General features: G+C 44.7%; 2 protein-coding genes across 10 annotated transcripts in view; one reads left to right on the top strand and one right to left on the bottom strand.

Moving 5' to 3' along the window:
• The window catches only part of LOC137418504 (tyrosine-protein phosphatase non-receptor type 13), a 240,305-nt gene extending 220,883 nt beyond the window's left edge, over positions 1 to 19,422 (bottom strand). Inside the window, exon 1 of one of the 5 annotated variants that reach the window (XM_068104581.2) lies at positions 19,285 to 19,422. Coding sequence is in view for 3 of the 5 variants with exons in the window: in XM_068104580.2 (XP_067960681.2) it covers positions 19,030 to 19,043 (14 nt within the window). In the remaining 2 variants the exon portion in view is untranslated. Of the gene's footprint in view, positions 1 to 19,029; positions 19,161 to 19,284 lie in introns of those variants that run through there. The other 4 variants (XM_068104582.2, XM_068104580.2, XM_068104583.2 and 1 more) reach the window with 4 other exon arrangements.
• A 434-nt stretch (positions 19,423 to 19,856) lies between these two features.
• LOC137433040 (mitogen-activated protein kinase 8) overlaps positions 19,857 to 23,732 on the top strand; it is an 83,026-nt gene continuing 79,150 nt past the window's right edge. The window contains exons 1-2 of one of the 5 annotated variants that reach the window (XM_068125450.2): positions 19,857 to 20,081; positions 20,212 to 20,299. In XM_068125450.2, coding sequence (XP_067981551.2) covers positions 19,939 to 20,081; positions 20,212 to 20,299 — 231 coding nt within the window. In that variant the 5' untranslated portion in view covers positions 19,857 to 19,938. The remainder of the gene's footprint in view (positions 20,082 to 20,211; positions 20,300 to 23,732) is intronic. The other 4 variants (XM_078783895.1, XM_078783897.1, XM_078783896.1 and 1 more) reach the window with 4 other exon arrangements.

Below are 23,732 nucleotides of genomic sequence, written 5' to 3'. Positions count from 1 at the left end.
TTTCGGTGTGTGAAGTTATTGTGTGCAACTTTGGTTGTTTCTCGGTGTTTATCTTTCATAAATTGATCGTCTGTTTGCCGTGTCGCGAGCAAGGCCTTGTACAGTGTGCACTGTACAACCTTGAGGCTTTGTTTTTCTCTCAGTGGTCCGTCGTTTGTGATCCAATAACTTTCGTTCTCTGTATTCCTAGGCTTTTCACCCATAGCCTACTTCCTTGTGTAAATCTCAACTCAAAAAAAAAAAAAAAAAAAAAAACATTTCCTTCTCTGTTCTCATTCGTTTATTCATTCTTATTCGTTGTTTCGTTCTTCGACCACGTGTTTCTCCCCCATTTCCCCAGATAGTTTTCACTCATTAACCTTCAATGTTTACACTTTCCCCTCAAGTTATGTATTCCGTCATATTTTATAACACCTTTTCCTTCTTCTTCTTTAAAAGGCTGCTTTCGACTTGCTCACCAAATCAATTCATCCCAAAAAAAATATCCATCTCCTATAGTGCCTTTTTTCTACATTCCCTAAACTCTCCTGCACTCCATCCTCCATCCAGCGTCCTTAAACGTATTTTTAACTCGAAGATCACAAGAAACTCATTTTGCAATAAATGTTCGTTTCCCATAAATCGTACACTTTCTAAAATCCAATCTCACCCCTCCCCTCCAAATCTTCCCCATAACCCCTCCCCTCCAAATCTTCCCCATCACCCCTCCCCTCCAAATCTTCCCCATCACCCATCCCTTTCAAATCTCCCCCCTTGCCCCCTCCCTCCTAAACTACCCCCTCACCCCTCCCCGCCAAGACGCCCCCTCGCCCCTCCCCTCCTAGACTCCTGCCTCACCCCTCCCCTCCAAATCTCCCCCATATCCCATCCCTTTCAAATCCCTCCCCTTGTCCCTTCCCTCCCAAACTCCCCCCTCACCCCTCCCCTTCAAATCTCCCCACCCTCATTGCTTCTCAATTTCCCCCCGCTCACTCCCCCTCCTCAAAGTGTCCTCCCCACTTCTTCCCCCTTCAAACTCTCACCTCCATCTCCCCCAACCTTCTGCCTCGCTCTTCCCCCTCCTCAAATAACACCTCATTGTGGCTCACCCAATCACCATCAAACCTTTTGTCCGCCCCATCCTTCCCTTTCTCCGAGCTATTCTGAAATCTCTGACACACCTTCAACAGCTCTCCCTACCTCTTCCACCTCTTCCACATCTTACCCTACCCCTCCTCCCCCCTGTTCTGTATCTGATGCTCCCCCTTCCTCTTCATTAACGGTATGGACCTCAAACATCCGGGGCCTTCGTTCAAACTTAACTGATCTCTCCATACAGGTTGCTTCTGTCAAACCAGACGTGATCTGCTTAACAGAAACTTTCCTCCTTTATGATGTCTCTGATTCCATAGTATCTCTCCCGGGCTACTCCCTCCTCCGGTATGATAGACCTGAGCCTCGTCCTGGAGGCGGGGTTGCTATCTTTATCAAAAACTCTCTTCCTCACTCGCCCTGCACTGCACTCTCTCCACCTCACCCCCAGGAATACCTCTGGCTACGGCTTCCCCTTCGCTCCCACCTCTTGTTCATATGTGTGTTGTACCGTCCACCAAACAGTGATGACTCCATCTACATCTCGCTGTCTGATGATATGGACCAACTTCTATCTACTCATCCCAACTCTCTCTTCCTCATATGTGGTGATTTCAACTGTCATCATGCCAGTTGGCTGGGTGTGGGTACCTCTCTCACCAGCCATGGCTCCTCAGCAAAGGACTTCTGCGACTCACTGGGACTGACACAATCTGTCAATTTCCCGACCCGGATCTCAGTCAACGGAACATCTTCTCTTCTGGACTTGGTTATGACTAACTTCCCTGAAAATGTCTGCTGCTCTTCTTCTGCTCCGATCGGATCATCTGATCATGTCCTTGTTAAAGTGGACATCTCTCTGACCATCCTCAGGGAGCCTGCTCAGCGTAGACGAGTCTGGCATTTCACTCAGGCCAACTGGCACGGTCTTCAAGCAGCCATCAATCATCTGGACTGGTCTCCCATCTCTACCACCTCTGACATCAACTCATCCTGGGAATTCTTCCAAAGTAAATTGCTCTCTCTCATGCACAGATTTATCCCATCTCGTCTTCAGTTGTCATACCCTTCCTCCCGTCCATGGTACACGGAATCTTGTGGTGAGGCTGTTGCCCAGAAACAACTTGCCTTCGTCTCCTGGAAAGCAAATCCAACGGAAGGAAATCTCATTTCCTTTCACAAAGCCCGAAACAAGTGTGTGTCCACCCTCAGGAGAGCCAGGAAACAATATCTCTCCGTTCTCAAGACCGAACTCTCTTATCTGTCTCCCTCTTCTAAATCCTGGTGGCGTCTGGTCAAATCCGTTTCTGGTGTTTGTTCCCCCTCCATCCCCTCCCTTACCTCAAACGGCTACACAGCTGACTCCGCACGTGAAAAAGCTGAATGCCTCAACTCTGTGTTTGCCTCTAAATCTTGTGTCCCAAACCCATCCCTCTCTGTACCCACCATACCCAGTCGTACCCTGCTGCTCCTGGACTCCGTGTCCTTTCCTCCTGACAAGGTGGAAAAGTTTCTGTCAACCCTCGACTCTGATTCTGCAACTGGACCCGACGGCATCAGCCCACGGGTCCTAAAATCCTGCTCTGCTGCTCTATCTCACCCTCTCTCTGTTCTCTTCACCCTCTCTTTTGCTCAAGGTCAACTGCCATCTGCTTGGAAATCAGCCAACATCACCGCTTTGCACAAAAAAGGTGCAAAAACAGATCCTAGCAACTACAGACCAATCAGCCTTCTCCCAATTATCAGCAAAGTCATGGAATCCATCATTGCTTCTGATATGAAATCTTTCCTCTTCTCCAATGGCTTGATCTCTGATCATCAATTTGGTTTCAGACCAGGTCACTCCACTCTGGACATGCTGCTTCTGCTGTCTCAACAATGGATGGAGGTCCTCAATGTCAAACAGGAAATTAGAGCTGTCTCCCTCGACATATCACGTGCCTTCGACACGGTCTGGCACCCCGCTCTGCTCACCAAACTCTCCTCCTTTGGTATCCATGGAAATCTCCACGCATGGCTGGCGGACTTCCTCTCTAGTCGTCGTCAACGTGTGGCCCTGAATGGGTTTCTCTCATCTCCTCTTCCTGTTCAGGCTGGAGTTCCCCAAGGCAGTGTTCTGGGCCCCGTGCTTTTTCTGGTCTTCATCAATGATCTCTCTGACTCTCTCGAAAATCCTCTCTATCTCTTTGCTGATGACTCCACTCTCTGCCGCTCCATTCCTCTTCCCTCAGATCGGCAGTCTGCTGCCTCCTCACTCTCTGAAGACCTGGACAAAATCACAGACTGGTCAAACAAGTGGAACATGTCTTTCAATCCTGACAAATCTCACACTCTTACTATGTCTCTCCGAAAAGATCGACTGGACAACCCTCCCATCTACTTTCTCAACAATCCTCTCCAAGAAGTTCTGTCGCTCAAGATTTTGGGTCTCACTATCTGCCATGATCTTTCTTGGGAAAACCACATTTCCAAGCTGGCCTCCAAAGCCAGTCGCCGACTGGGCATCCTCCGTCGTGCGAAGTCCTTCCTCGGCACACCTGAGCTCCTCACCACATACAAGGCTTTCATCCGCAGCTCAATGGAATACTGTTCTCCCCTATGGGCCGGTGCTCCTGCCTCACACCTAGCTCGGCTTCACGCTGTTGAAACCAAAGCTTTCAGAATTATTGGAATCTCCCGCGATGAAGCTATCTCTGAGGGCCTTTCACTCACTCACCGCAGGCAGGTAGGTGGTCTTTCTGTCTTCTACCGACTCCTCTCCGGCCTTGCACCCCCAGCTCTCTCTGTGCTCTGTCCCCCAAATATTCCTACAGGTCGCACAAGATCTGCCAGCAACCCTCTGATGGTTAAACTGCCGAAATCTCGGCTCTCCGCTCACCTTCACTCTTTCATTCCTCTTTTCTCCCGCCTCTGGAACAAACTCCCTCACTCCCTTCAATCCCACTCCTCCCTCCAGGTCTTTAAAACAGCTGTTCACCACCATCTCCTTTCTTCCCCCATCCAAAACCTTGATCTTTTCTACCCCCGCTAATTCACCCCAGATCCACCTTGTTTGAAATTCCAACTTCTTTCCTGGAAGTCCTGGCAGTGTCCATATGTTTTATACCTCTCCCACTGCCCCCTTCCCACGCCCCCCCCCCCCCAAAGCCCTCGCCCTCTCTCAGATCTCTCGATGTCTCCATGTCTCTCGGTCCCTGCTCTCAAATGTTGTGTTTGTGTCCTTCCCCCTCTCTCCCCATCTTGTCTACCGCTCCCTATGTTATATGTTTTATGTGTCGGTTTGTCTTTCTGTGTGATTAATGTTCGCTCTTTCACGAGCCTCGATCTTGTATACAAAAAAAAAAAAAAAAAAAAAAAAAAAAAAAAACTTGTTTTTATATCTAGTTTTTTGATATCCGCTTGTGACCAGTTTGCTATTCCGCAGCTGTACTGGAACACTGGTACTGCTAGTTGGTTTATGGCTTTGATTTTGTTTCTTGGGTCGAGAGATGTTTTCAGGATCAGCCTCGTTCTATGCAGGTATTCTTTGGTAATTGTTTTGTGCATTTCTTATGACAAATTTGGTGGCCCTCTTCGACTCCAAGGTATTTGTAAGATGCCTCGTTGTCTAGCTCCTGTTTTGTTGCATCTTGGTCAATTTTTATGTTGTCAGTTTTTGTTGGTCGATCTTTCAAGAATGTGCAGCTTGTTGTGCAGTTGGCACATGTATCTAGGCCAAATTCCATTTGGATGCCATCGAGGACCATTTCACTAATTTCAGTTGTTCTGCCAAGGAGGTTTAAGTCATCTTATACACAGGAGATGCATCACTTTTCTGGTTTCTTTGCGGCGTTCTTTTATTGGATGTTAGGGTGTATCCGTGTCCTTGATCATTAATGAGGTTACTTAGTGGGTCCAAGGCCAGGCAAAACAGGAGAGCAGAAAGGCCGTCTCCTTGGAAGATCCCATGTCGTATCTTCACTCTTGGCATTTCAATCTTTCCTAAAGTGCTGTGGGATTAGTGTGGTATTCCATAGATTCATGGCTTTCTCAATCAGTTTATCCATGCTGTGGACAATTTGGTTCTTCTCATATTGCAATTTTCAAGTATGGCCTTGTTTAGCAATAGGTGGTCTATTGTTCCGTAACATCCTCTTTTGCATCCCTTCTGTTCTGCCTCTGGGCCTCCTTGTTGTGTTAGGTGGTGATACATTGTTTCTGTGATGATTCCTGTTCAAAGTTGTATGTTGTTGTTCGACAGGTTATTGGCCGGTATTTGTGGGGTAGTTGGGTCTCTTCAGATTTTGGGATGAGGAAGGTGTTACCCCTTCTGTGAACCATTCATCCATTTCCTGAGCCCCCTTGGATAAGTTCATTGAATGCTTGAGCGTAGTGAGTGTGGAGAGCATTAAATTGCTTTAACCAGAAGTTTGGGATTCCATCTGCACCAGAGCTTTTGAAATTTGCCATCTTTGCAAGTTGTTGTCTTTTTTTCTCTGCATCAATTATTACTTGGGGCATTTCCTAAAGATGTTGCTTCTTCTCTTCCAGGTTTCAGATCCATTTCGTCTCCTTATTGTGTTCTTTTCGATCTTCATATATTCCTTTCCAGAATCTTTCCAGTTTCCAGGAGGGGATGACATATTCTGCTACCGTTTCCCTAGTTCACAGTAGAATCTTTGAGTTGTTTTCAAACATCTTGCCTTTTTTTTTCTTCATGTTATCCTCGTCGTAGTTTATTATTTTCCTTGCTATCATTTGATTTTCAGTTTGTTCTCAGTAACCATTACCTTTCAATAACTAGGTATTTGTCTTCAACTTTATATTTGTATTTTATTTTCTGGATTCTCCTCTTCAGTTTGGAGATTTGATTTCCTCTTTGGAATTGCTGTATTTGTCCTGTCTCTTTTCTGAGCATCTCCCTCCATCTCTCAAGTTGTTGCTGCCATGGTGGTGCTTGGTTTTTATTTGTGGAACCTGTTCTGTTCTTGTGGTGTTTCATTATTATTTTTTTCTTGAATGAATAGTGCTGCTGCAAAATTCATGAAGTTTATTTCTTTCAGTGGGACTGATTTTGGTTAAAAAAAACATTTTTAAAGATTTGTTAGTTCTGCTGATTAGTGCTTTTGTACGTATCTTGTTTGTTCTGCTGATTAGTGCTTTTGTACGTATCTTACTATAATTCACCAAATGTCCATCCGTCCGTTCGAAGGTAACACAAAAACGGCTCAACCGATCGCAACGATATTTTGGGTGGGTATTCCTGGGACCCCTGGGAGTAAAATAGGCTATAATGTTTTTCCAGTTTTTCCAAGTTTTCCAGTTTTTCCAAGTTTTCCAATTTTCCAGTTTTTCCAAGTTTTCCAATTTTCCAGTTTTTTCAAGTTTTCCAATTTTCCAGTTTTTCCAAACACGATGGAATAATATTTACCGATATGAACAGTGATGTGGCTTTTGTTGAAATTCTACAAATACTGTTTATTCTACGTACCAGGAGAAAGTAGATCGACTCCTGATGAACTCTTCCTATATAAACGTGCGGCTCCGAAGTAACATGGCAGCGTGTGCAAAGCGACTGAGAAACAGGTGTAGCGGCCGCTTCCATGTTACAGATTCGGCGCGCACTCTTCACACATAAACGTGCGACTGAGATTTCTCTGAGCTGCAACGTGTAGCGGCCACTTCCGTTTTGCAGAATTCAATCTTTTTTCAAAATGGGTGCCATGTACTGTTTAGATTTTGATGACTTGCATGTCATATGATTCAACGGATGTTTATATGAATCGTTTAAAATAAAAAAGCCTTCAATTTCTGATATTTTGCCTTTTCATTTGGGCTTCCCAATTGAAGCCCCGCCCATAGGGCGGGTACCGTTGCTAGTATCATATATAATCAAATTAGTCGTGGTCTTTCTTCAGTTGGTATCAATCATCAATCGCACCTCCTCCATCTTATTAGCCAGCCTCTCTTAAAGATCACGCCCTTGTCATTCTCCCCCTCCTCTGCCTCCTATCCTCTGTCCCTCTGTACCTCTTCATCCTTCTGCCCATTATCATTTGTATCTGTTTGTGCTCTAGCCATGAATCGGTCTCCTTTATCAACATCCCCCTTGCTTCAGATGCAGGGCACCATATTGTGTGTGTGTCTGTCTGTCTGTGTGTGTGTGTGTGTGTGTGTGTTATTTGTATAATGTGCATGTATAATTATTTGTATTTGACAAAATTGCTCATTGCAAAATAGAAAAGGAGCAAGCAATTTGGGAAATAACAAAGGAGCAGAATTATGGGAATGCACGCAAACAACTTCATCTGCACCTTCTCCAACAAACGACGCAAAAAAGACTTGTGAGAATGAGCTCTCGTAGAGAAATATAAAAATTATGGATAAAGGAGCAGGAGGAATGTGAGGAATCAAAGCAGTACATCAAGCAAAATAAGTTGGTAACACAACAGGTCCAACGACATTTTCCTGTATTGTGGTTTTGCAGAAAACAATCCGATGATCATAAAACACGATTGTCATGCAGTAGTCTGGAAAAAATACCAGTCTGAACATGCTGCATAATATTTAATGTCATATATTACCTTGAGTGTCAAGATCCACCTGCCCTAAAGGAACAACTCTGCCATCAGGGTATTGCTCCAGTCAATAACAAGGGTATATTGCCGTGGTGATGTCACATGATCATGCTCTCACTCGCTCAACTGCCTTGGCCCTTGTACCAAAGATTCATACGCCAAAACCAAATAATTTCTGGCTCAATTATTCCTTCATAATTCTATGTGTCAAATACTCTGCTCTTTCTGGGATGAGTGGGGCATTGGTGGCTCATTTTAGTTGATATTCACCCCCTTCCCAACCCCAATAGTCTTTTTTGTATTCTTATTCGTTAAGCACTTTAAATCAATCATTTTTACTTGCCAATGAGAATTTGAGGCCGCAATACTGATAATTTGAGAACCTACAAGTTTGATGATAAAACCTTGTGAAAATTCACATTATCATTGCAGACTGTCCTACGGATAATGGTTCAACAAAGGACCTGTGGAGATGTTTCCCAGAATTGGCGATTCATATTAGTAGAAACCTTACATCTGAAATTGTGTTCTCTAAAACAGGTGCTGATACAAACTTTTAAAAATCTGACAAGACAGGAGAAAATCTGACCTTGTGACCATTACATAACTCTTTTCACAATGCACCATGAAGGTTTCACCAAACGATCTAAGCTAAGCCATCGTGTAGCACCCAAACTAACTTAAGGCTTCAGTTTACCACTGACACCACTTCAGCTTCTTTATGACATCATGAAAGCAGACTTTCAGCATGTAGAGACATTAATTGACTTACAATAATACATTTCATCAATGACATGTGATTCAACGGAAATTTCAAAAACAAAGCATTCTCATGACAAATTTCAAGCTGCCCCAAATTACAGGCAGCAGGTCATGATACATCGGCTACCCATCAATATACATATCAGGAAACGTGGCAGTCGGTGGGGGTGAAGGGTTTGATTCCCAAATACTCACTTTTCCAAGTTAATGTAACCCCTTCTCTCTCACCTCTTTCTGTTTATTAGTTGGTTTGGTTTTTTCTGTATACATAGTCGAGGCTGGTGGAAAAGCTAATATACTGTTGGCTTAGCGGTTAGGGTACCGGCTTGGGATCCTAGGATCCTGGGTTTGAATCCCGGTCGATCGCTGAATTAACGCCAGGGGGGTTGACTCAGCCTGTCATCCTTCCGAGGTCGGCAAATTGAGTACCAGCTTGCTGGGATGAATGATCACGGTGTGTACCCCGGTTTAGAATAGGTACACCGTATCCCTGCGCATCGTAAGAGGCGACCAAGGGTTGGCGTCAGGAAGGGCATCCGGCCATAAAAACATTGCCTCAAACAGGGAACCATGATTGTCATGGGGCCCGCAAGGCTAACCCCCGCTCTAGCGGGGAAAATGGTCTTAAAACGATCATTCATTCATTCAATCAGGAAGGAAGAGACAAAAGCAGGACACAAAACCCGCATGTATGGGGTGGACAAAATGGTTACAATCCTGGACGGGTCGCCATTCTGACGCACGATACTCAACAAAGTGTGTAGGAATTTCAAATTTGGCCAGGATGCCTGTAACAGCTTACCTCCTCCTTGCAAAAGGATCTTTAGCGTCCATAAACTAAGGCTAGCAGATAGGACGCCAAGTTTAATGTCTATCTGAGGGACGGCAAATACATTGACAATACGTCTCCCTGCATGTGCAAAAATAGAACGTCAGTTTATAGCTGGGTCGAGATTTGAACCCAGAGTAGACAGCTCAGAGGTGAGTGCACATAACTCTGGACTATCCTGCCAGCTCAAACGTCTGTTAATCTGAGTTTTAAAAGTTGGAGGATGTAGGTCAAACGGAAAAACTGAGGGGGATAAATCATTCAAAAGTCAAAATGGATGGGAAATGAAAGAGAATGCGTGGTGCTGTGCTCTCCAAGTATGCAAGGTTATGCAGTATGGGTGATGTATAGAGGCCAAGCAAATATATTGAGTGAACTGTTGGAGAAGGGATGATACGAACCAATTCCCCTGAATAGCAATGCGGTTGGAACAATAAACCAAACAGTGATGAAATTGCTTGAAGGTCAGGCAGTGGCTAAAGGCTGTTGCTAAGCGAGCTGTTGCCAATCAATATGATGGCTTTGGCCTCGATGCAATCAATAATGTGAAGGACACAAGAGGAGGATCACAGCCCCATTTATGAGAGCGGTATTACACCATGGATCTAACTTGAGATTTGAAAAACTATACAATGAGCTGGTTTGATGCAAAATACTTCCAGACTCTAAGCCAAGCTTCCTTGGGAGCCTTTCCAGTAATGGAGGTGATATGAGGCTTCCAGAAAGAAACAGAAGAAATGGAGACTCAAAAGACCAATGGCTGACTATTTGTTAGGTTTTTGCCAAACATATGGAAATGAGGACCATTTACTCTAAGTTGGTCTTGCTGGAGATCAGAAGTGACTGTGTGTTTGTTTGGTCGAATGAAACCAGGTTAGTTTCGTCCACTTCAGCACAGAATTCTCATCAGAGTTAAACGAGTTTGATGTTGAGAAGTGTCTGCAGGAAGCGATTCGGAGAAGATTGCCTGAGATTGGTATCAGGAATAAGAGTGGATATAGGGCAGTCATCTGGAAAGGAGTAGATAGGTTTAGTTGTGGCCAACAGAAGGTCACAGATGAAAAGCAGGAACAGTGTTGGTGAGATGACTCAGCCTTGAGGGACACTGTAGTTTATAAGGAGACTCAAAATATTGTTATGTCGGTGGGGTAGAGGAATATCGAGAGCCAGATAGGTCTGTATAGGTAGGTATTCGACTGTCGCGATAGGGAATCAACCCTGTAATAAGTTCTGTGTTTTTAGGCTGTTTGTCGGGATAAAAGTATACCTGTGAACATACCAGGATGTTCGGGTGTTAACTAGAGTAGGGACTAAGATAAACCCCTTGTGTGTCAAACCTGGTAATCATTCCTTTGCCCCTTATGGCAACGCATTCCTATAGACACTTAGATAGGCCCTTTAGTGCACACAGTAATTAAATCCCCTTCCCTTACAACGACTTTGGAAAACAGGTAGGAAGCCAGATGTGGGCACTGCCGGATGGCCGCCGCCAGCTACACCTCCGGCAGGCCTAGCAACATCGAGTGACGCGAGCTATAACCACGCTACAGGGAACGTGTGATTGGTTGGCGCGGAAGGCGCGAACCTCCAGCCAATCAGGGCGCGCAATACCGGTGCGGGAAGCACTCGGCCAATGAGAGGGTGCCAGGAAAACAGAACATTGGAGGAGAGTGGACCCAGGTTATAAAAGGGCGTGCCGGATGACATTTTCCCTCTTGCGCTGCACGTCCCTCTCTGACTCGTCTGGGCTCTGTCTCTCTCTTTCCTCGCTGGTCTCTTGTCTGTGTGCTTCCCTTCTTGGTCTTGGGAGGTCCCTGGTGGTCGTTGGTTCACCATCTTCGTGATGCTTGGAGCGGTGCTCGGTGCTTTTGGTACTGTGAGCGGACAGGACCTCGTGTGCGATCGATTTGGAGTTTGGAGTGAGGCGTGCCGCTGAACAGAGAAGGCCGGGGCGAGCGGGTCATTCGCGGCCTGGTGGCGCACGAGCGGGGCCGAAAGGAGTCGTGTTGGACGACACACTACAAGACGACAGACAGTTAAGACGCCCCACATTTCACACATTTCATACACGCCATACGCTTTATTTTCCTTTGTTTCATTCCTGTGTCCTGTTGTTGAGTCTGGTGTGTGGGATCCCAAGTTAGGATCATTATTTACCGTCGCGTTTCATTGTATCGAGTCCGTAATAAATCTCTATTTTTGTACAGTAAATCTGTGTTGTTCGAGTTCGTTAATTCCCTACAGGACCGGAGCTGCAGCCGGCGTGCTCCAGGTAAGCGCTTTTCCCGCTTCTTCCTTTTCCCTTCCACTTCCCGCGAGTCAAAGCAAAATCCGTGTTTGGTCGTCGCCTCCAGTAGATCCGTTTGGTCCATCCGCGGTCCCTGGTGTTAACTGGAGGGATTCGCACGACAATATATTAAAGTGCCATCCACATGTACAACAAGAAAGAGCAATCAAAGACTGCAGACCCTTGCCAGGACGTGTTTTCAGTGTTTTTTTTTAAGGCTTTTGTGTTAAAACAAAGATGGCGCCCGAACCACGTGACCGATAGCCAGCTTAACCGATAGCCAGCCATTCAACCTCAGAAACCGTGAAGCCAAACGCCAGCTTACAGTAACCTGGTGTGGAGCAACACTGAGGCATTGCGAGCACCCTATCTATTTAAGAGTCACTCTTGACCAATGCCTTACCTTCAGGAACCACATCGAGAAGACAAAGGCAAAAGTGAGCACACAAAAAACATCCTAAATAAGCTCACTAACACAAGATTTGGAGCAAGCTCGAAAACATTGAGAACCAGTGTAACGAAGGATCCTGCCTGCTTGCCTCACGCCGGCGGCTAGCTACGGGTGCAGTTCCGCGCCATCTTGTGCGCTTCCCGCGCGGTGACTCTGGTTTGACGACCAGCAAGCCCTGCTAGCCATAAACTGAACACGATTTATTTTTACTTTCGTTTTTCCCCTTACGAGTCCCTGTATATGAATGAGTGGAAACATCTCAAATTAGGAAATAGGTTTTCACCTCACATTCATTTTAATTGCTTGCATTATTTTCATTAAATCATTATTTGTGACATTCATTTCTTGTCTTGTATTGTTTTGTTCTTTGTTTGGATTAACAAGTGTGTTCCCGATTAGATAAGGCTTCGGGCCTTTCCCGCGCGCGCCAAAGACAATCCGCCAAGTTTCGAAATACACCTCGGAGTTAAAGTTAGTTTTGGTCATCCGTCACCCAGGGTTCTTAACCCCTGGGACACGATAGTATATTGAGTCTCTAAATTGGGAAACCAACTATTTTTGAGGTCAAAGGTCAATTCAAGGTCAAACTTCCAAAATCATCAATTTTCATCTGAAAAACCGTCAATTTTCATCCAATTGACGAGAAAATAAAACAGCATGTGCACATTGAGTCACTAAATAGGGAAACCAACTATTTTTGAGGTCAAAAGGTCAAAGGTCAACTCAATGTCAAACTTACAAAAATCATCAATTTGCATCTGGAAAACCGTCACTTTACATCCCATCCACTTGAAAAAAGAAACAGCATTTGCACATCGACTCACTAAATAGGGAAACCAACTATTTGAGGTCAAAAGGTCAAAGGTCAACTCAAGGTCAAACTTCCAATATAATCAATTTTCATCTGAAAAAGCTTCACTTTACATCCCATTACCCGGAGCTTTGATCAAGATCGTCAATTTTAATCTTGATGAAATGGACAATTTGATGGATCAATGGCAACCTTTTTGTGGGGGAGTGGGGCTTGGAGGGGGGGGGGGGGGGGGGGTGATTTTGCAAGTATCGTGTTCTGCATGACATCTTCTTGTTAATATTATTATTCAGTACTATACTGTATACATACATCCTATGTTACTATTATTATTCAGCACCAGGCTGTATACATACATCCCATGTTATTATTATTATTATTCAGCACTATACTGTATTCATACATCCTATGTTATTATTATTATTCAGTAGCATACTGTATACATACATCCCATATTATTATTATTATTCAGCACCATACTGTATACATACATCCCATGTTATTATTATTATTATTCAGTACTATACTGTATTCATACATCCTATGTTATTATTATTATTCAGTACCATACTGTATACATACATCCCATATTATTATTATTATTATTATTATTCAGTACTATACTGTATACATACATTCCATATTATTATTATTATTATTCAGTACGATACTGTATACATACATCCTATCTTATGATTATTATTCAGTACTATAGTGTATGCATACATCCCATTATGATGATTATTATTATTATTATTATTATTCAGTACAAAAGTGTATAAATACATCCCATATTATTATTATTATTATTCAGTCCTGTAGTGTATAAATACATCCCATATTATTATTATTATTCAGTCCTGTAGTGTATAAATACATCCTATCGTATTAGTATTATTATTCAGTACTATACTGTATGCATACATCCCAAATTATTATTAATATTCAGTACTATAGTGTATAAATACATCCCATATTTATTATTATTATTCAGTACGATACTGTATGCATACATCCCATATTATCATTATTATTATTATTATTATTATTATTCAGTACTGTAGTGTACAAAAACATCCCATATTATTATTATTTAGTACTACACTGTATGCATACATCCCTTATTATTATTATTATTATTCAGTACTATAATGCATAAATACATCCCATATTATTATTATTATTCAGTACTATAGTGTATGCATACATCCCATATTATTATTATTATTATTCCGTACGATACTGTATGTCCCGGTGTGTACCCCGGTTTAGAATAGGTAAACCGTATCTCTGCGTGTCATAAGAGGCGACGAAAAGGGTTGGCGTCAGGAAGGGCATCCGGTCATAAAACATTGCCTCAAAAAGGGAACTATGACAATTAAAACTACATATGGGCAGGGTACAGCTCAAAGTAACCTGTGGGGGTCCTCACTCACTCTCGTCAAAAATCAAGGTGGGGAACCCGATCGAAGCAAGGGTGGAAATCACTCCATTTATGACGACGAAACGTCTGATGCCCGACGTGGAGATCGGTTTCTGCGGTTTGGGGCATGGAATATAGTGACAATGATGGGGAGATCAGGAAAAGTGGTGGAAGTATTGGTCAGAAGGAGAGTGGAGATATGTTGTGTGCAGGAGACGAGATGGAAGGTGAGTGGTGTGAGAATGGTGAAGGGTAGACAGGGACAGAAATACAAGTTTGTGTGGCAAGGGTGCCCGGAAGACGTGCATGGTGTTGGTGTCCTGTTATCTGAGGAGTTTGTAGACAGTGAAGTGAGTGTGACTAGAGTGAGTGAAAGGTTGATGATGGTGAGAATGATGATTGGAAAGCTCTTGGTTAACGTCATCTCGGGATATGCTCTGCAGGTCGGTCGGAGCGAAGAAGAGAAGGACAGGTTCTGGTGGGCTATAGAGAAGCTGATGGAAAACGTGAAAGATGAGGAAGTTGTTGTGGTAGGAGGAGACCTAAATGGACATGTGGGAAGCAGTATAGACAGTTTTGAGTGAGTTCATGGGGGTTATGGATGTGGTGTGAGGAATGGAGAAGGTGAAAGGATTTTGGAGTTTGCTGATGGAGCTGGTTTGTTGATTTGTAATACTCAGTTCCAGAAAGAGGTTAATAAGCTTGTTACATACACGTCAGGTGGGTCGACGACAACAGTTGACTACCTGATGGTGTGTAGGTGAGATAGGGGGCACCTCCGGGACACAAAGGTTATCCCGGGGGAGGAGGCTGTTTCACAACACCACTTGGTTGTCTGCGACATAAGGACGAAAAGTGCGAAGAGAGCTCGGCAGGTGAAGTACCAACAGAGAATGAAGGTGTAGAGGTTGAAAGAGGTGACAGTGAGGGAGGCAATAAAAGAGAGGCTGAGTAGGGTAGAGGACGATGTGGTTGAGCTTGAAAGTGGTTGGATGTCAATGAAAGATAGTCTGTTGGGAGCCATTGGTGAGGTATGTGGATGGACAAAAGGACCACCGAGGCACTCGGAAACATGGTGGTGGGATGATGAAGTTAGAAATAGGATTGATGAGAGGAAGAAGAAGTTCAAGGAGTGGCAGAAGGCGAAGAGTACGGGGGCAGAAAAGGCAGAGCATGAAAGTTATAAGGCAGCCAAGAAGGCTGCAAAGAAAGAGGTAGCAAAGGCGCAGGAGGCATGTAGGAAAATGTTCAGAGAATGCTTGGATTCGGAAGAGGGTCAGAGAGTGGTATTCAGGTTTGCAAATCAGATAGCGAAAGAGAGCTGCGATGTGATGGGGGTGAGTTGCTTGAAGGATGAAGTGGGACAAATCGTTGTGGACCCAGATGTAATTAAAGGAAGATGGAAGAGATATATGGAAATGCTGTTGAATGCAGATAATTAATGGGATGGCAACATATAGAGTAACCCAGTTTTAGGACCGGCAAAGAAGATAACCGAGAAGGAAGTTGAGGAAGTGATAAAAGCAATGAAGAGTAGAAAAGTGGGATGGCCGACGGGAGTTGTGGGAGATATGTTGAAGGCAGCAGGAAGTTGGGGTGTGAAGAGAATGACAGAGATCTGTAATCTGGTGGTGAAAGAAGGCCACATTCCAGTGGATTGGGAACTGAGTACCCTTGGCCCTCGATACAAGGGGAAAGGTGACCCTTTGGACTGTGGCTCCTATAGAGCGATAAAGTTATTGGAGCATGGAAAGAAGGTATTGGAAAGGGTGTTGGAGAGGAGGATAAGGAAGAAAGTGAAGATCGACAAAATGCAGTTTGGATTTATGCCAGGAAGAGGAATGACAGACGTGCTTTTTATTGTAAGGCAGTTGCAGAAGTACTTGGAGAAGAGGAAGAAGTTGTTTCTTGGGATTGTTGATCTGGAGAAAGCATTGGGTAGGGTTCCACACGAAGTAGTGACATGGGCATTGAGAAAGTTAGGAGTGGAGGAATAGTTGATCAGAGTAGTGATGGCAATGTATGAGAGAGCGCGCCCAGCTGTAAGGGCAAAGGACAGGAACAGTGATCAGTTTGAGGTGAAGGTGGGAGTGCATCAGGGGTCGGAACTAAGTCCACTACTATTTATATCTGTGATGGAGGTGCTGGCTCGGAATGTAAAGGAGGGTTTACCGTGGGAGTTGTTGTATGCAGATGATCTGGTGTTGATTGCGGAAAGTATGGATGGACTGAAGGAGAAGATGAACAAGTGGAAGGAATGTATGGAGACAAAAGGTCTGAAGGTGAATATCGGAAAAACGAAGGTGATGGCAAGTGGTAAAGCATGTGGTGAGGTGGAAAGAACTGGGAAGTGGCCGTGTGCTGGAAGGGTGTCGGAGTGAACCCCATTGAATGTACAATGTGCGCAGAGAGGGTTCATCAAAAATGTAGTGGCCTGAGAGGGTCATTAACCAGTGTGGCAGCTACATTCAAGTGTAAGGTGTGCACAGAGGGAGCTGCAGATGGAGGAAATGTTGAGTTGGATCTTGGAGATGGCGTGAAGCTGGCGGGTGTGAAAACATTTTGCTACCTCGGAGACATGTTGAATGGAGAAGGTGGATCAGACTGGGCAACAGTTGCTCGAGTGAGATGTGCATGGAAGAAGTTTCGGGAACTAAGTGGCATGCTGACGAGGAGGGGAATGTCGTTGAAGCTGAAGGGAAAGGTGTATGCTGCATGTGTGAGAAGTGTTACGATTTATAGTAGCGAGACATGGGTAATGAACTTAGAGCAGCAACGAAGGCTGTAAAGGGTGGAAATGCGAATGGTTCGGTGGATGTGCGGAGTATCGTTGAGAGAGAGGAAGACAAATGATGAATTGCGAAAGATGATGGGAATAGAGCCTGTGATTGATGCTGTGAAGAGGAACAGGTTGAGATGGTTGGTGAAATGTGTTGTGTGTTGTGTTGTGTTGAGGAAGGATGAAAGTGACTGGTTGAGAAGAGTGATTGAAATGAATGTAGAAGGAAGTAGAGGATGGGGAAGACCGAGAAAGACTTGGCTAAAGGTGGTGGAAGAGGAAATGCGGGCAAGGGGGTTAACACGGGTAGATGCAGAAAATAGGGTAAATTTGGAGAGGATTGTCGTGGGGCCAGCAAGGCTAACCCCCGCTCTTGTAGGGAAAATGGCCTTAAAATGCCTGTTGTTGTTGTCGTACTCTGCTATATGTATACATCCCATATTATTATTATTCTTCAGTACTGTAGTGTACAAATACATCCCATATTATTATTATTATTATTCAGTACTATACTGTATGCATACATCCCATATTATTATTATTCAGTACCTTAGTGTATAAATACATCCCATATTATTATTATTATTATTATTATTCAGTACTATACTGTATGCATACATCCCATATTATTATTATTATTCAGTACTCTGCTGTGTGCATACAACCCATGTTATTATTATTATTCAGTACTATACTGCATGCATACATCCCATATTATTATTATTATTATTCAGTGCTATACTGTAAGCATACATCCCATATTATTATTATTATTCAGTACTATACTGTATGCATACATTCCATGTTATTATTATTATTATTATTCAGTACTATACTGTATGCATACATTCCATATTATTATTATTATTATTATTCAGTACTATACTGTATGCATACATCCCATATTATTATCATTATTATTCAGTACTATAGTGTATAAATACATCCCATATTACACGTTTTGTTGTACTTTGTCCATGAATATTCTACTTCTGCTACCAATATGTTCTTCATTTGACCATTCGTCTTTTCATTCCAAATAATCAGCTGAAAAACCTCTTTTGTTGAATGAAAAATACTTTTTCCTCTCCAAAGCCGTTTTCCTCAAAATGTATTTACTGCACAATAACTTCACAATTTACACCGTTTTCCTGCGTCACACTAAATCTGCTATTTACAACATTATACTACAATTAGTTTTCATCCTCCAATTACCAATCTTTTAGACTGCGGTATATAAACATCAGTTTGTTTTGTGATTGTTCCACAATCAAATTATTCCATCCAATCCCGTATTGAAAACCCAAGATGTTGAGCATGAGACGGGGGATTGTTTGTATATTGTCACGTTTCGTTAACAAGATAACTTTTCCGACCCCTGTACCGTCTACCTGCGTGCACCTTGGTTCGTGTGTCGTGTTGACAAAACGCTGGAGTCGAGCTGCACTATTAAAGGCACACCCAGGAGCAAACAAACAAAAATGGCGAATCGGCGACACTTAGCGCGAGTATGAGAGTTCAATGGGCTCTTTGCCAGGAAAACTTCCTCAAAACATCCACACCCAATGGAATGATAATTCCCACGACTGTTCAACCCTGTCTCCCACAACCCGGACACCACCAAACGCTCTTCGCATTTGTGGCTTCGGGAAATCACCAGATGTTTAAAATAGAGACATTCTCATGATGTTCCGAGTCCACAGCAGCATTTTAAACAGGTAAAGCCGAAGGAAATAAATTAACATCTTAGACAAAGTTCGAGCTCCATCAACTATTTGAATGAACATCAATCGGTGTTATAGACGAGCCAAATGAAGGTCTCGGACCATGCAAAGCAAACTCACTGCACGTGTTTAACTAACCTGTACCTGTACCTGTACCTGTACCTGTACCTGTACCTGGACGTGGAACCTGGCTACATATGCCCGATCCCATGAGCCATGAGAACGAAACGCCTGCTTTGGCAACTTGTCCGGGCACGCGGGAAGCAAAGATCGACTCGCTCCCGGCAAAGGACAAATGGTAAACATGCATCCGGGGACGTGCACAAGCGACTCACCTGCGCTCGCCCATTCACTCAACGGTGTAACACGAGAGGCATCCGTGGGGTATGTGGCACTCGTCGTGTGCACAGGTGAACGCTTTACCTCTGAGCGAAGTCCACATAACCGAACCCGACGCAACCACCACTAACTACCATCTAAAGGCGGGTTCTGACTCGGTTTGCCCCGCCTGGGTGTTTAACAAGTGGAGTCTGAGAGCGAGTAGCGACAACATAAATGGAAAATAAAGGGAAAGAGTCTGCAGAACTCACCACGCTCATCGAATCGTCACTATATGGATTTTTCTTTCATCACGGTAGAATAAGAAGTCATTCGGATGTCTGAGAGTAAAACGGACAGGTACGAGAGCACGTCTCATTTCCAAGCAAAGAGCAACGCGAGCCGTGGGTGGGAGGAGCAACGCGAGCCGTGGGTGGGAGGAGCAACGCGAGCCGTGGGTGGGAGGAGCAACGCGAGCCGTGGGTGGGTGGAGCAACGCGAGCCGTGGGTGGGTGGAGCAACGCGAGCCGTGGGTGGGAGGAGCAACCCGAGCCATTGGGGAGGAGCAACGCGAGCCATTGGGGAGGAGCAACGCGAGCCATTGGGGAGGAGCAACGCGAGCTGTGGGTGGGAGGAGCAACGCGAGCCGTGGGTGGGCGGAGCAACCCGAGCCGTGGGTGGGCGGAGCAACCCGAGCCGTGGGTGGGAGGAGCAACCCGAGCCATTGGGGAGGAGCAACGCGAGCCATTGGGGAGGAGCAACGATTCAGAGCGCACTGTCTCCGGATTGGCTCTTATCCATTTCTTCTTGGTATTATAAAAGGTAACTACATTTTGCACTTTGAATAGATTTAAAGAAACATCTCGTTTTTGACAAGTTAAATGCCATTCTTTATGTCAAATCCTGTCGCCGTGTAACATGACGTCATGACGCAAATTCACGCCGCGCCACTCGCGTCAGCTGATGCGGTTCGGCGGAAAAGAGGCCAAAGGAGTGAAAGCGACTGCGAAGGGGAAAGGGAACGAAACGAGGAAAGGAAAGGTGTAGAAAGGGAACGAAGGAAGAATCGGTGAGGGGGAAGAACACAGCGTGTTAGCGCGAATTAAAAATCGCATTTGATCCATCGGACGATGCGCTAATAATCGAGTATCTGAGGCATTTTGAAACGTTGTTTATTCGTTTTATTTGTTCTTTCCAAGGAACCTTGGTCACGCTGGCACGGAGACCCGAGTTCGAGTCCGTGGCCCGTGGTGGTGCTGTGCGCGCGAGCTGCAAGCCCCGGATGTGGTGAGCGCGCTGTCCCCGCGGCCCGCTTTTCCCCCCTTTAAGCCCGATCCCCGGAGCAGCCCTCGATGGCCATTTGGGATTCCCATTGTGGAGATTTTTTCCGACGGATTGTGTCGATGCTGCTTGATGGTCGTTTGGTGTTTTTGTTCGACGAGGCCGCGCCCGGTCTGACGAGGCCCGGCCCCATCGCGCTCTGTTCCGATGTCCGTCCTGCCCGTGCACGGATTCCCGTCCTGCCCGTGCACGGATTCCCGGCCTCTTTATCTCTCGGTCGCGCTGCTTCTCATTCCTGGGCAGATTTCATTGATCGGGCGAGCCTTATGTGCGTCCGGTGGGCCTGTCATCGCTCCATCTTGTGCAGCCATTGTTCTGTCATGTTCTACTGTTCTCATCGTCGTAGATCCTCTTAATAAATACAGGACATCGGTGAGTGGACAAGAGCTTAAATCGTAACATGTTGCAAGTGGTGATGTGTTGGATGTCCCATGTTGTAAGTGATGGTGTGTTTTGTTCCATGTAAGTGTTGGTATGTTGTATGTCTCATGTTGTAGGTGTTGTTGGTGTGTTGTGTGTTCCATGTAAGTGTTGGTATGTTGTGTGTTCCATGTAAGTGGTGATGTGTTGGATGTCCCATGTTGTAAGTGATGGTGTGTTTTGTTCCATGTAGGTGTTGGTATGTTGTATGTCTCGTGTTGTTGGTGTGTTTTGCGTTCCATGTAAGTGTTGGTATGTTGTATGTCCCATGTTGTAAGTTTTGGTGTGTTGTGTCACGTGTGTTCCATGTAAGTGGTGATGTGTTCCATGTAAGTGGTGGTGTGTTCTATGTCTCATGGTGTAGGTGTTGTTGTGGTGTGTTGTATGTTCCATGTAAGTGTTGTAGTGTTGTGTGTTCCATGTAAGTGGTGGTGTGTTGTATGTCCCATTTTGTAAGTGTTGGTATGTTGTATGTCCCATGTTGTAAGTGTTGTTGGTGTGTTGTATGTCCCATGTTGTAAGTGTTGTTGGTGTGTTGTATGTCCCATGTTGTAAGTGTTGTTGGTGTGTTGTGTGTTCCATGTAAGTGGTGGTGTGTTGTGTGTTCCATGTAAGTGGTGGTGTGTTGTATGTCCCATGTTGTAAGTGTTGTTGGTGTGTTGTGTGTTCCATGTAAGTGGTGGTGTGTTGTATGTCCCATGTTGTAAGTGTTGTTGGTGTGTTGTTTGTCCCATGTTGTAAGTGTTGTTGGTGTGTTGTGTGTTCCATGTTGTAAGTGTTGGTGTGTTGTATGTCCCATTTTGTAAGTGTTGTTTGTGTGTTGTGTGTTCCATGTTGTAAGTGTTTGTGTATTGTATGTCCCATGTTGTAAGTGTTGTTGGTGTGTTGTGTGTTCCATGTAAGTGTTGGTGTGTTGTATGTCCCATTTTGTAAGTGTTGTTGGTGTGTTGTATGTCTCATGTTGTAAGTGTTGTTGGTGTGTTGTGTGTTCCATGTAAGTGTTGATGTGTTGTATGTCCCATTTTGTAAGTGTTGTTGGTGTGTTGTATGTCCCATTTTGTAAGTGTTGGTATGTTGCATGTCCCATTTTGTAAGTCTTGGTGTGTTGTATGTCCCATGTTGTAAGTGTTGGTGTGTTGTAATGGTATGTCCCATGTTGTAAGTAATGGTGTGTTGTATGTCCCATGTTGTAAGTGATAGTGTGTTGTGTGTTTCATGTAAGTGGTGGGATGTTGTATGTCTCATGTTGTAAGTGTTGGTGTGTTGTGTGTTCAATGTTGTGTGTGTTGTGTGTTCCGTGTTGGTGTGTTGTATGTTCCATGTTGTAAGTGTTGGTGTGTTGTGTGTTCCATGTCGTAAGTGTTGGTGTGTTGTGTGTTCCATGTAAGTGTTGGTGTGTTGTGTGTTCCATGTAAGTGGTGGTATGTTGTATGTCCCATGTTGTAAGTGGTGGTGTATTGTATGTTCCATGTTGTAAGTGTTGATATGTTGTATGTTCCATGTTTTAAGTGTTGGTGGGCTGTGTTCCATGTAAGTGGTGGTGCGTTGTGTGTTGTATTTGCCTGTGTGTTGTTGTGTTGCCCCAGTTCGTTCTGGTTGAACAGACTAGCAGCACGGAGAGAGCCGATCAATCTCACAAGAGCGACACAGAGATCCCTCACGTCCAAGATGTTGTGTTCGTGCCTCCGTGAATCCAGGACCGCGCAGTCTTTCATGATATGTTTTATTGCATGTGGAGCGGCCTGCAGTGGGTTGCAGGTATCGTCATTGGCGTCGTCGAGTCAATGTTTGTCGTGTAAAAGTTGTGGGTGGGGTCCATAGCGAAGGCGTGAAAGGTGAACATGATCGGACATGGGGAGTAGTTTCTCGGAGTCATCGATGGGTGTGGGTTTTGTACCCTAGATATTGTGTTGGTCCAGGTTGTTTATTGCGTTTATGGTGATGTGTGTGTGGATGTGTTTTTTGTAGTTTCCGCTGTTGGGTGGGGGGATGTTACAAAGGATGTCACTGTAGTGTCCATGTGGTGTACTTTTAATGTTTCTAGGGACCTGTGGGTGGTTGTACATGTAGTGGCATGGGTGATTAGGGTTTGCATTTGCTGTTGCAAGGAACTCATACCTCTCATGTCTAAGTGGTCTTGTATGTGTAGGTGCTCGAGGGGTGTTGTTAATGAGCAACTTGTGATGATGCTAAGGGATTTGTTTTGGATGTTCTGCAGGGTGTTGAGATGTGTTCGATAGGCTGGAGGCCCAAGATGAGCTGGCATAGTTGATGACATGTAATGTACCACTCGTAAGTGTTGGTATCTTGTATGTCCCATGTTGTAAGTGTTGTTGGTGTGTTGTATGTCCCATGTGTTAGTGATGCTGTTTATTTGTCGTGTCCGAAGTCGGTGTCTGTGAGTGCCCTAAGACCAAGAATGTTCAGCCTGGGTGTGCATGTTTTTTATGCCGTCGCCAGAGGCATTATGTTTTCAGGTTGTCTGTCCGTCTGGCCGTTATATGTTTTCGTTATCGTGATAACTTCAGAATGGCTGAAGGGATCTTAGTCAAACTTGGCAAAGGTATGTATAATGAGGTAGAGATGAACTGATTAGATTTTGGGGTCACGAGGACAAAGGTCAGGGGTCATGTTAGGTAAAAAACGTTTTACCGCGATAACCTGTGAACCCTGGTGTTGGGCTAGCGGCTAGGGTGCCAGCTTAGGATCCCAGGATCCTGGGTTCGAATCCCGGTCAATCGCTGAATTAACGCCAGGGGGGTTGACTCAGCCTGTCATCCTTCCGAGGTCGGCTAATTGAGTACCAGTTCACTGGTAATTCCCTGCTTGTCGTAAAAGGCGACAAACAGGGTTGGCGGCAGGAAGGGCATCCGGCCGTAAAACATTGCTTCAAAAAGGGGACCGAAAAACAACAACAACCACGGTCCTCGAAAAAGGCCAACCCCCGCTTTGCGGGGAA

Source organism: Myxine glutinosa, chromosome 8, assembly GCF_964187855.1.
Source record: "Myxine glutinosa chromosome 8, kmMyxGlut1.1, whole genome shotgun sequence".
NCBI classification, from domain to species: Eukaryota; Metazoa; Chordata; class Myxini; order Myxiniformes; family Myxinidae; genus Myxine; species Myxine glutinosa.
This window is presented reverse-complemented; position numbering and strand designations above follow the sequence as displayed.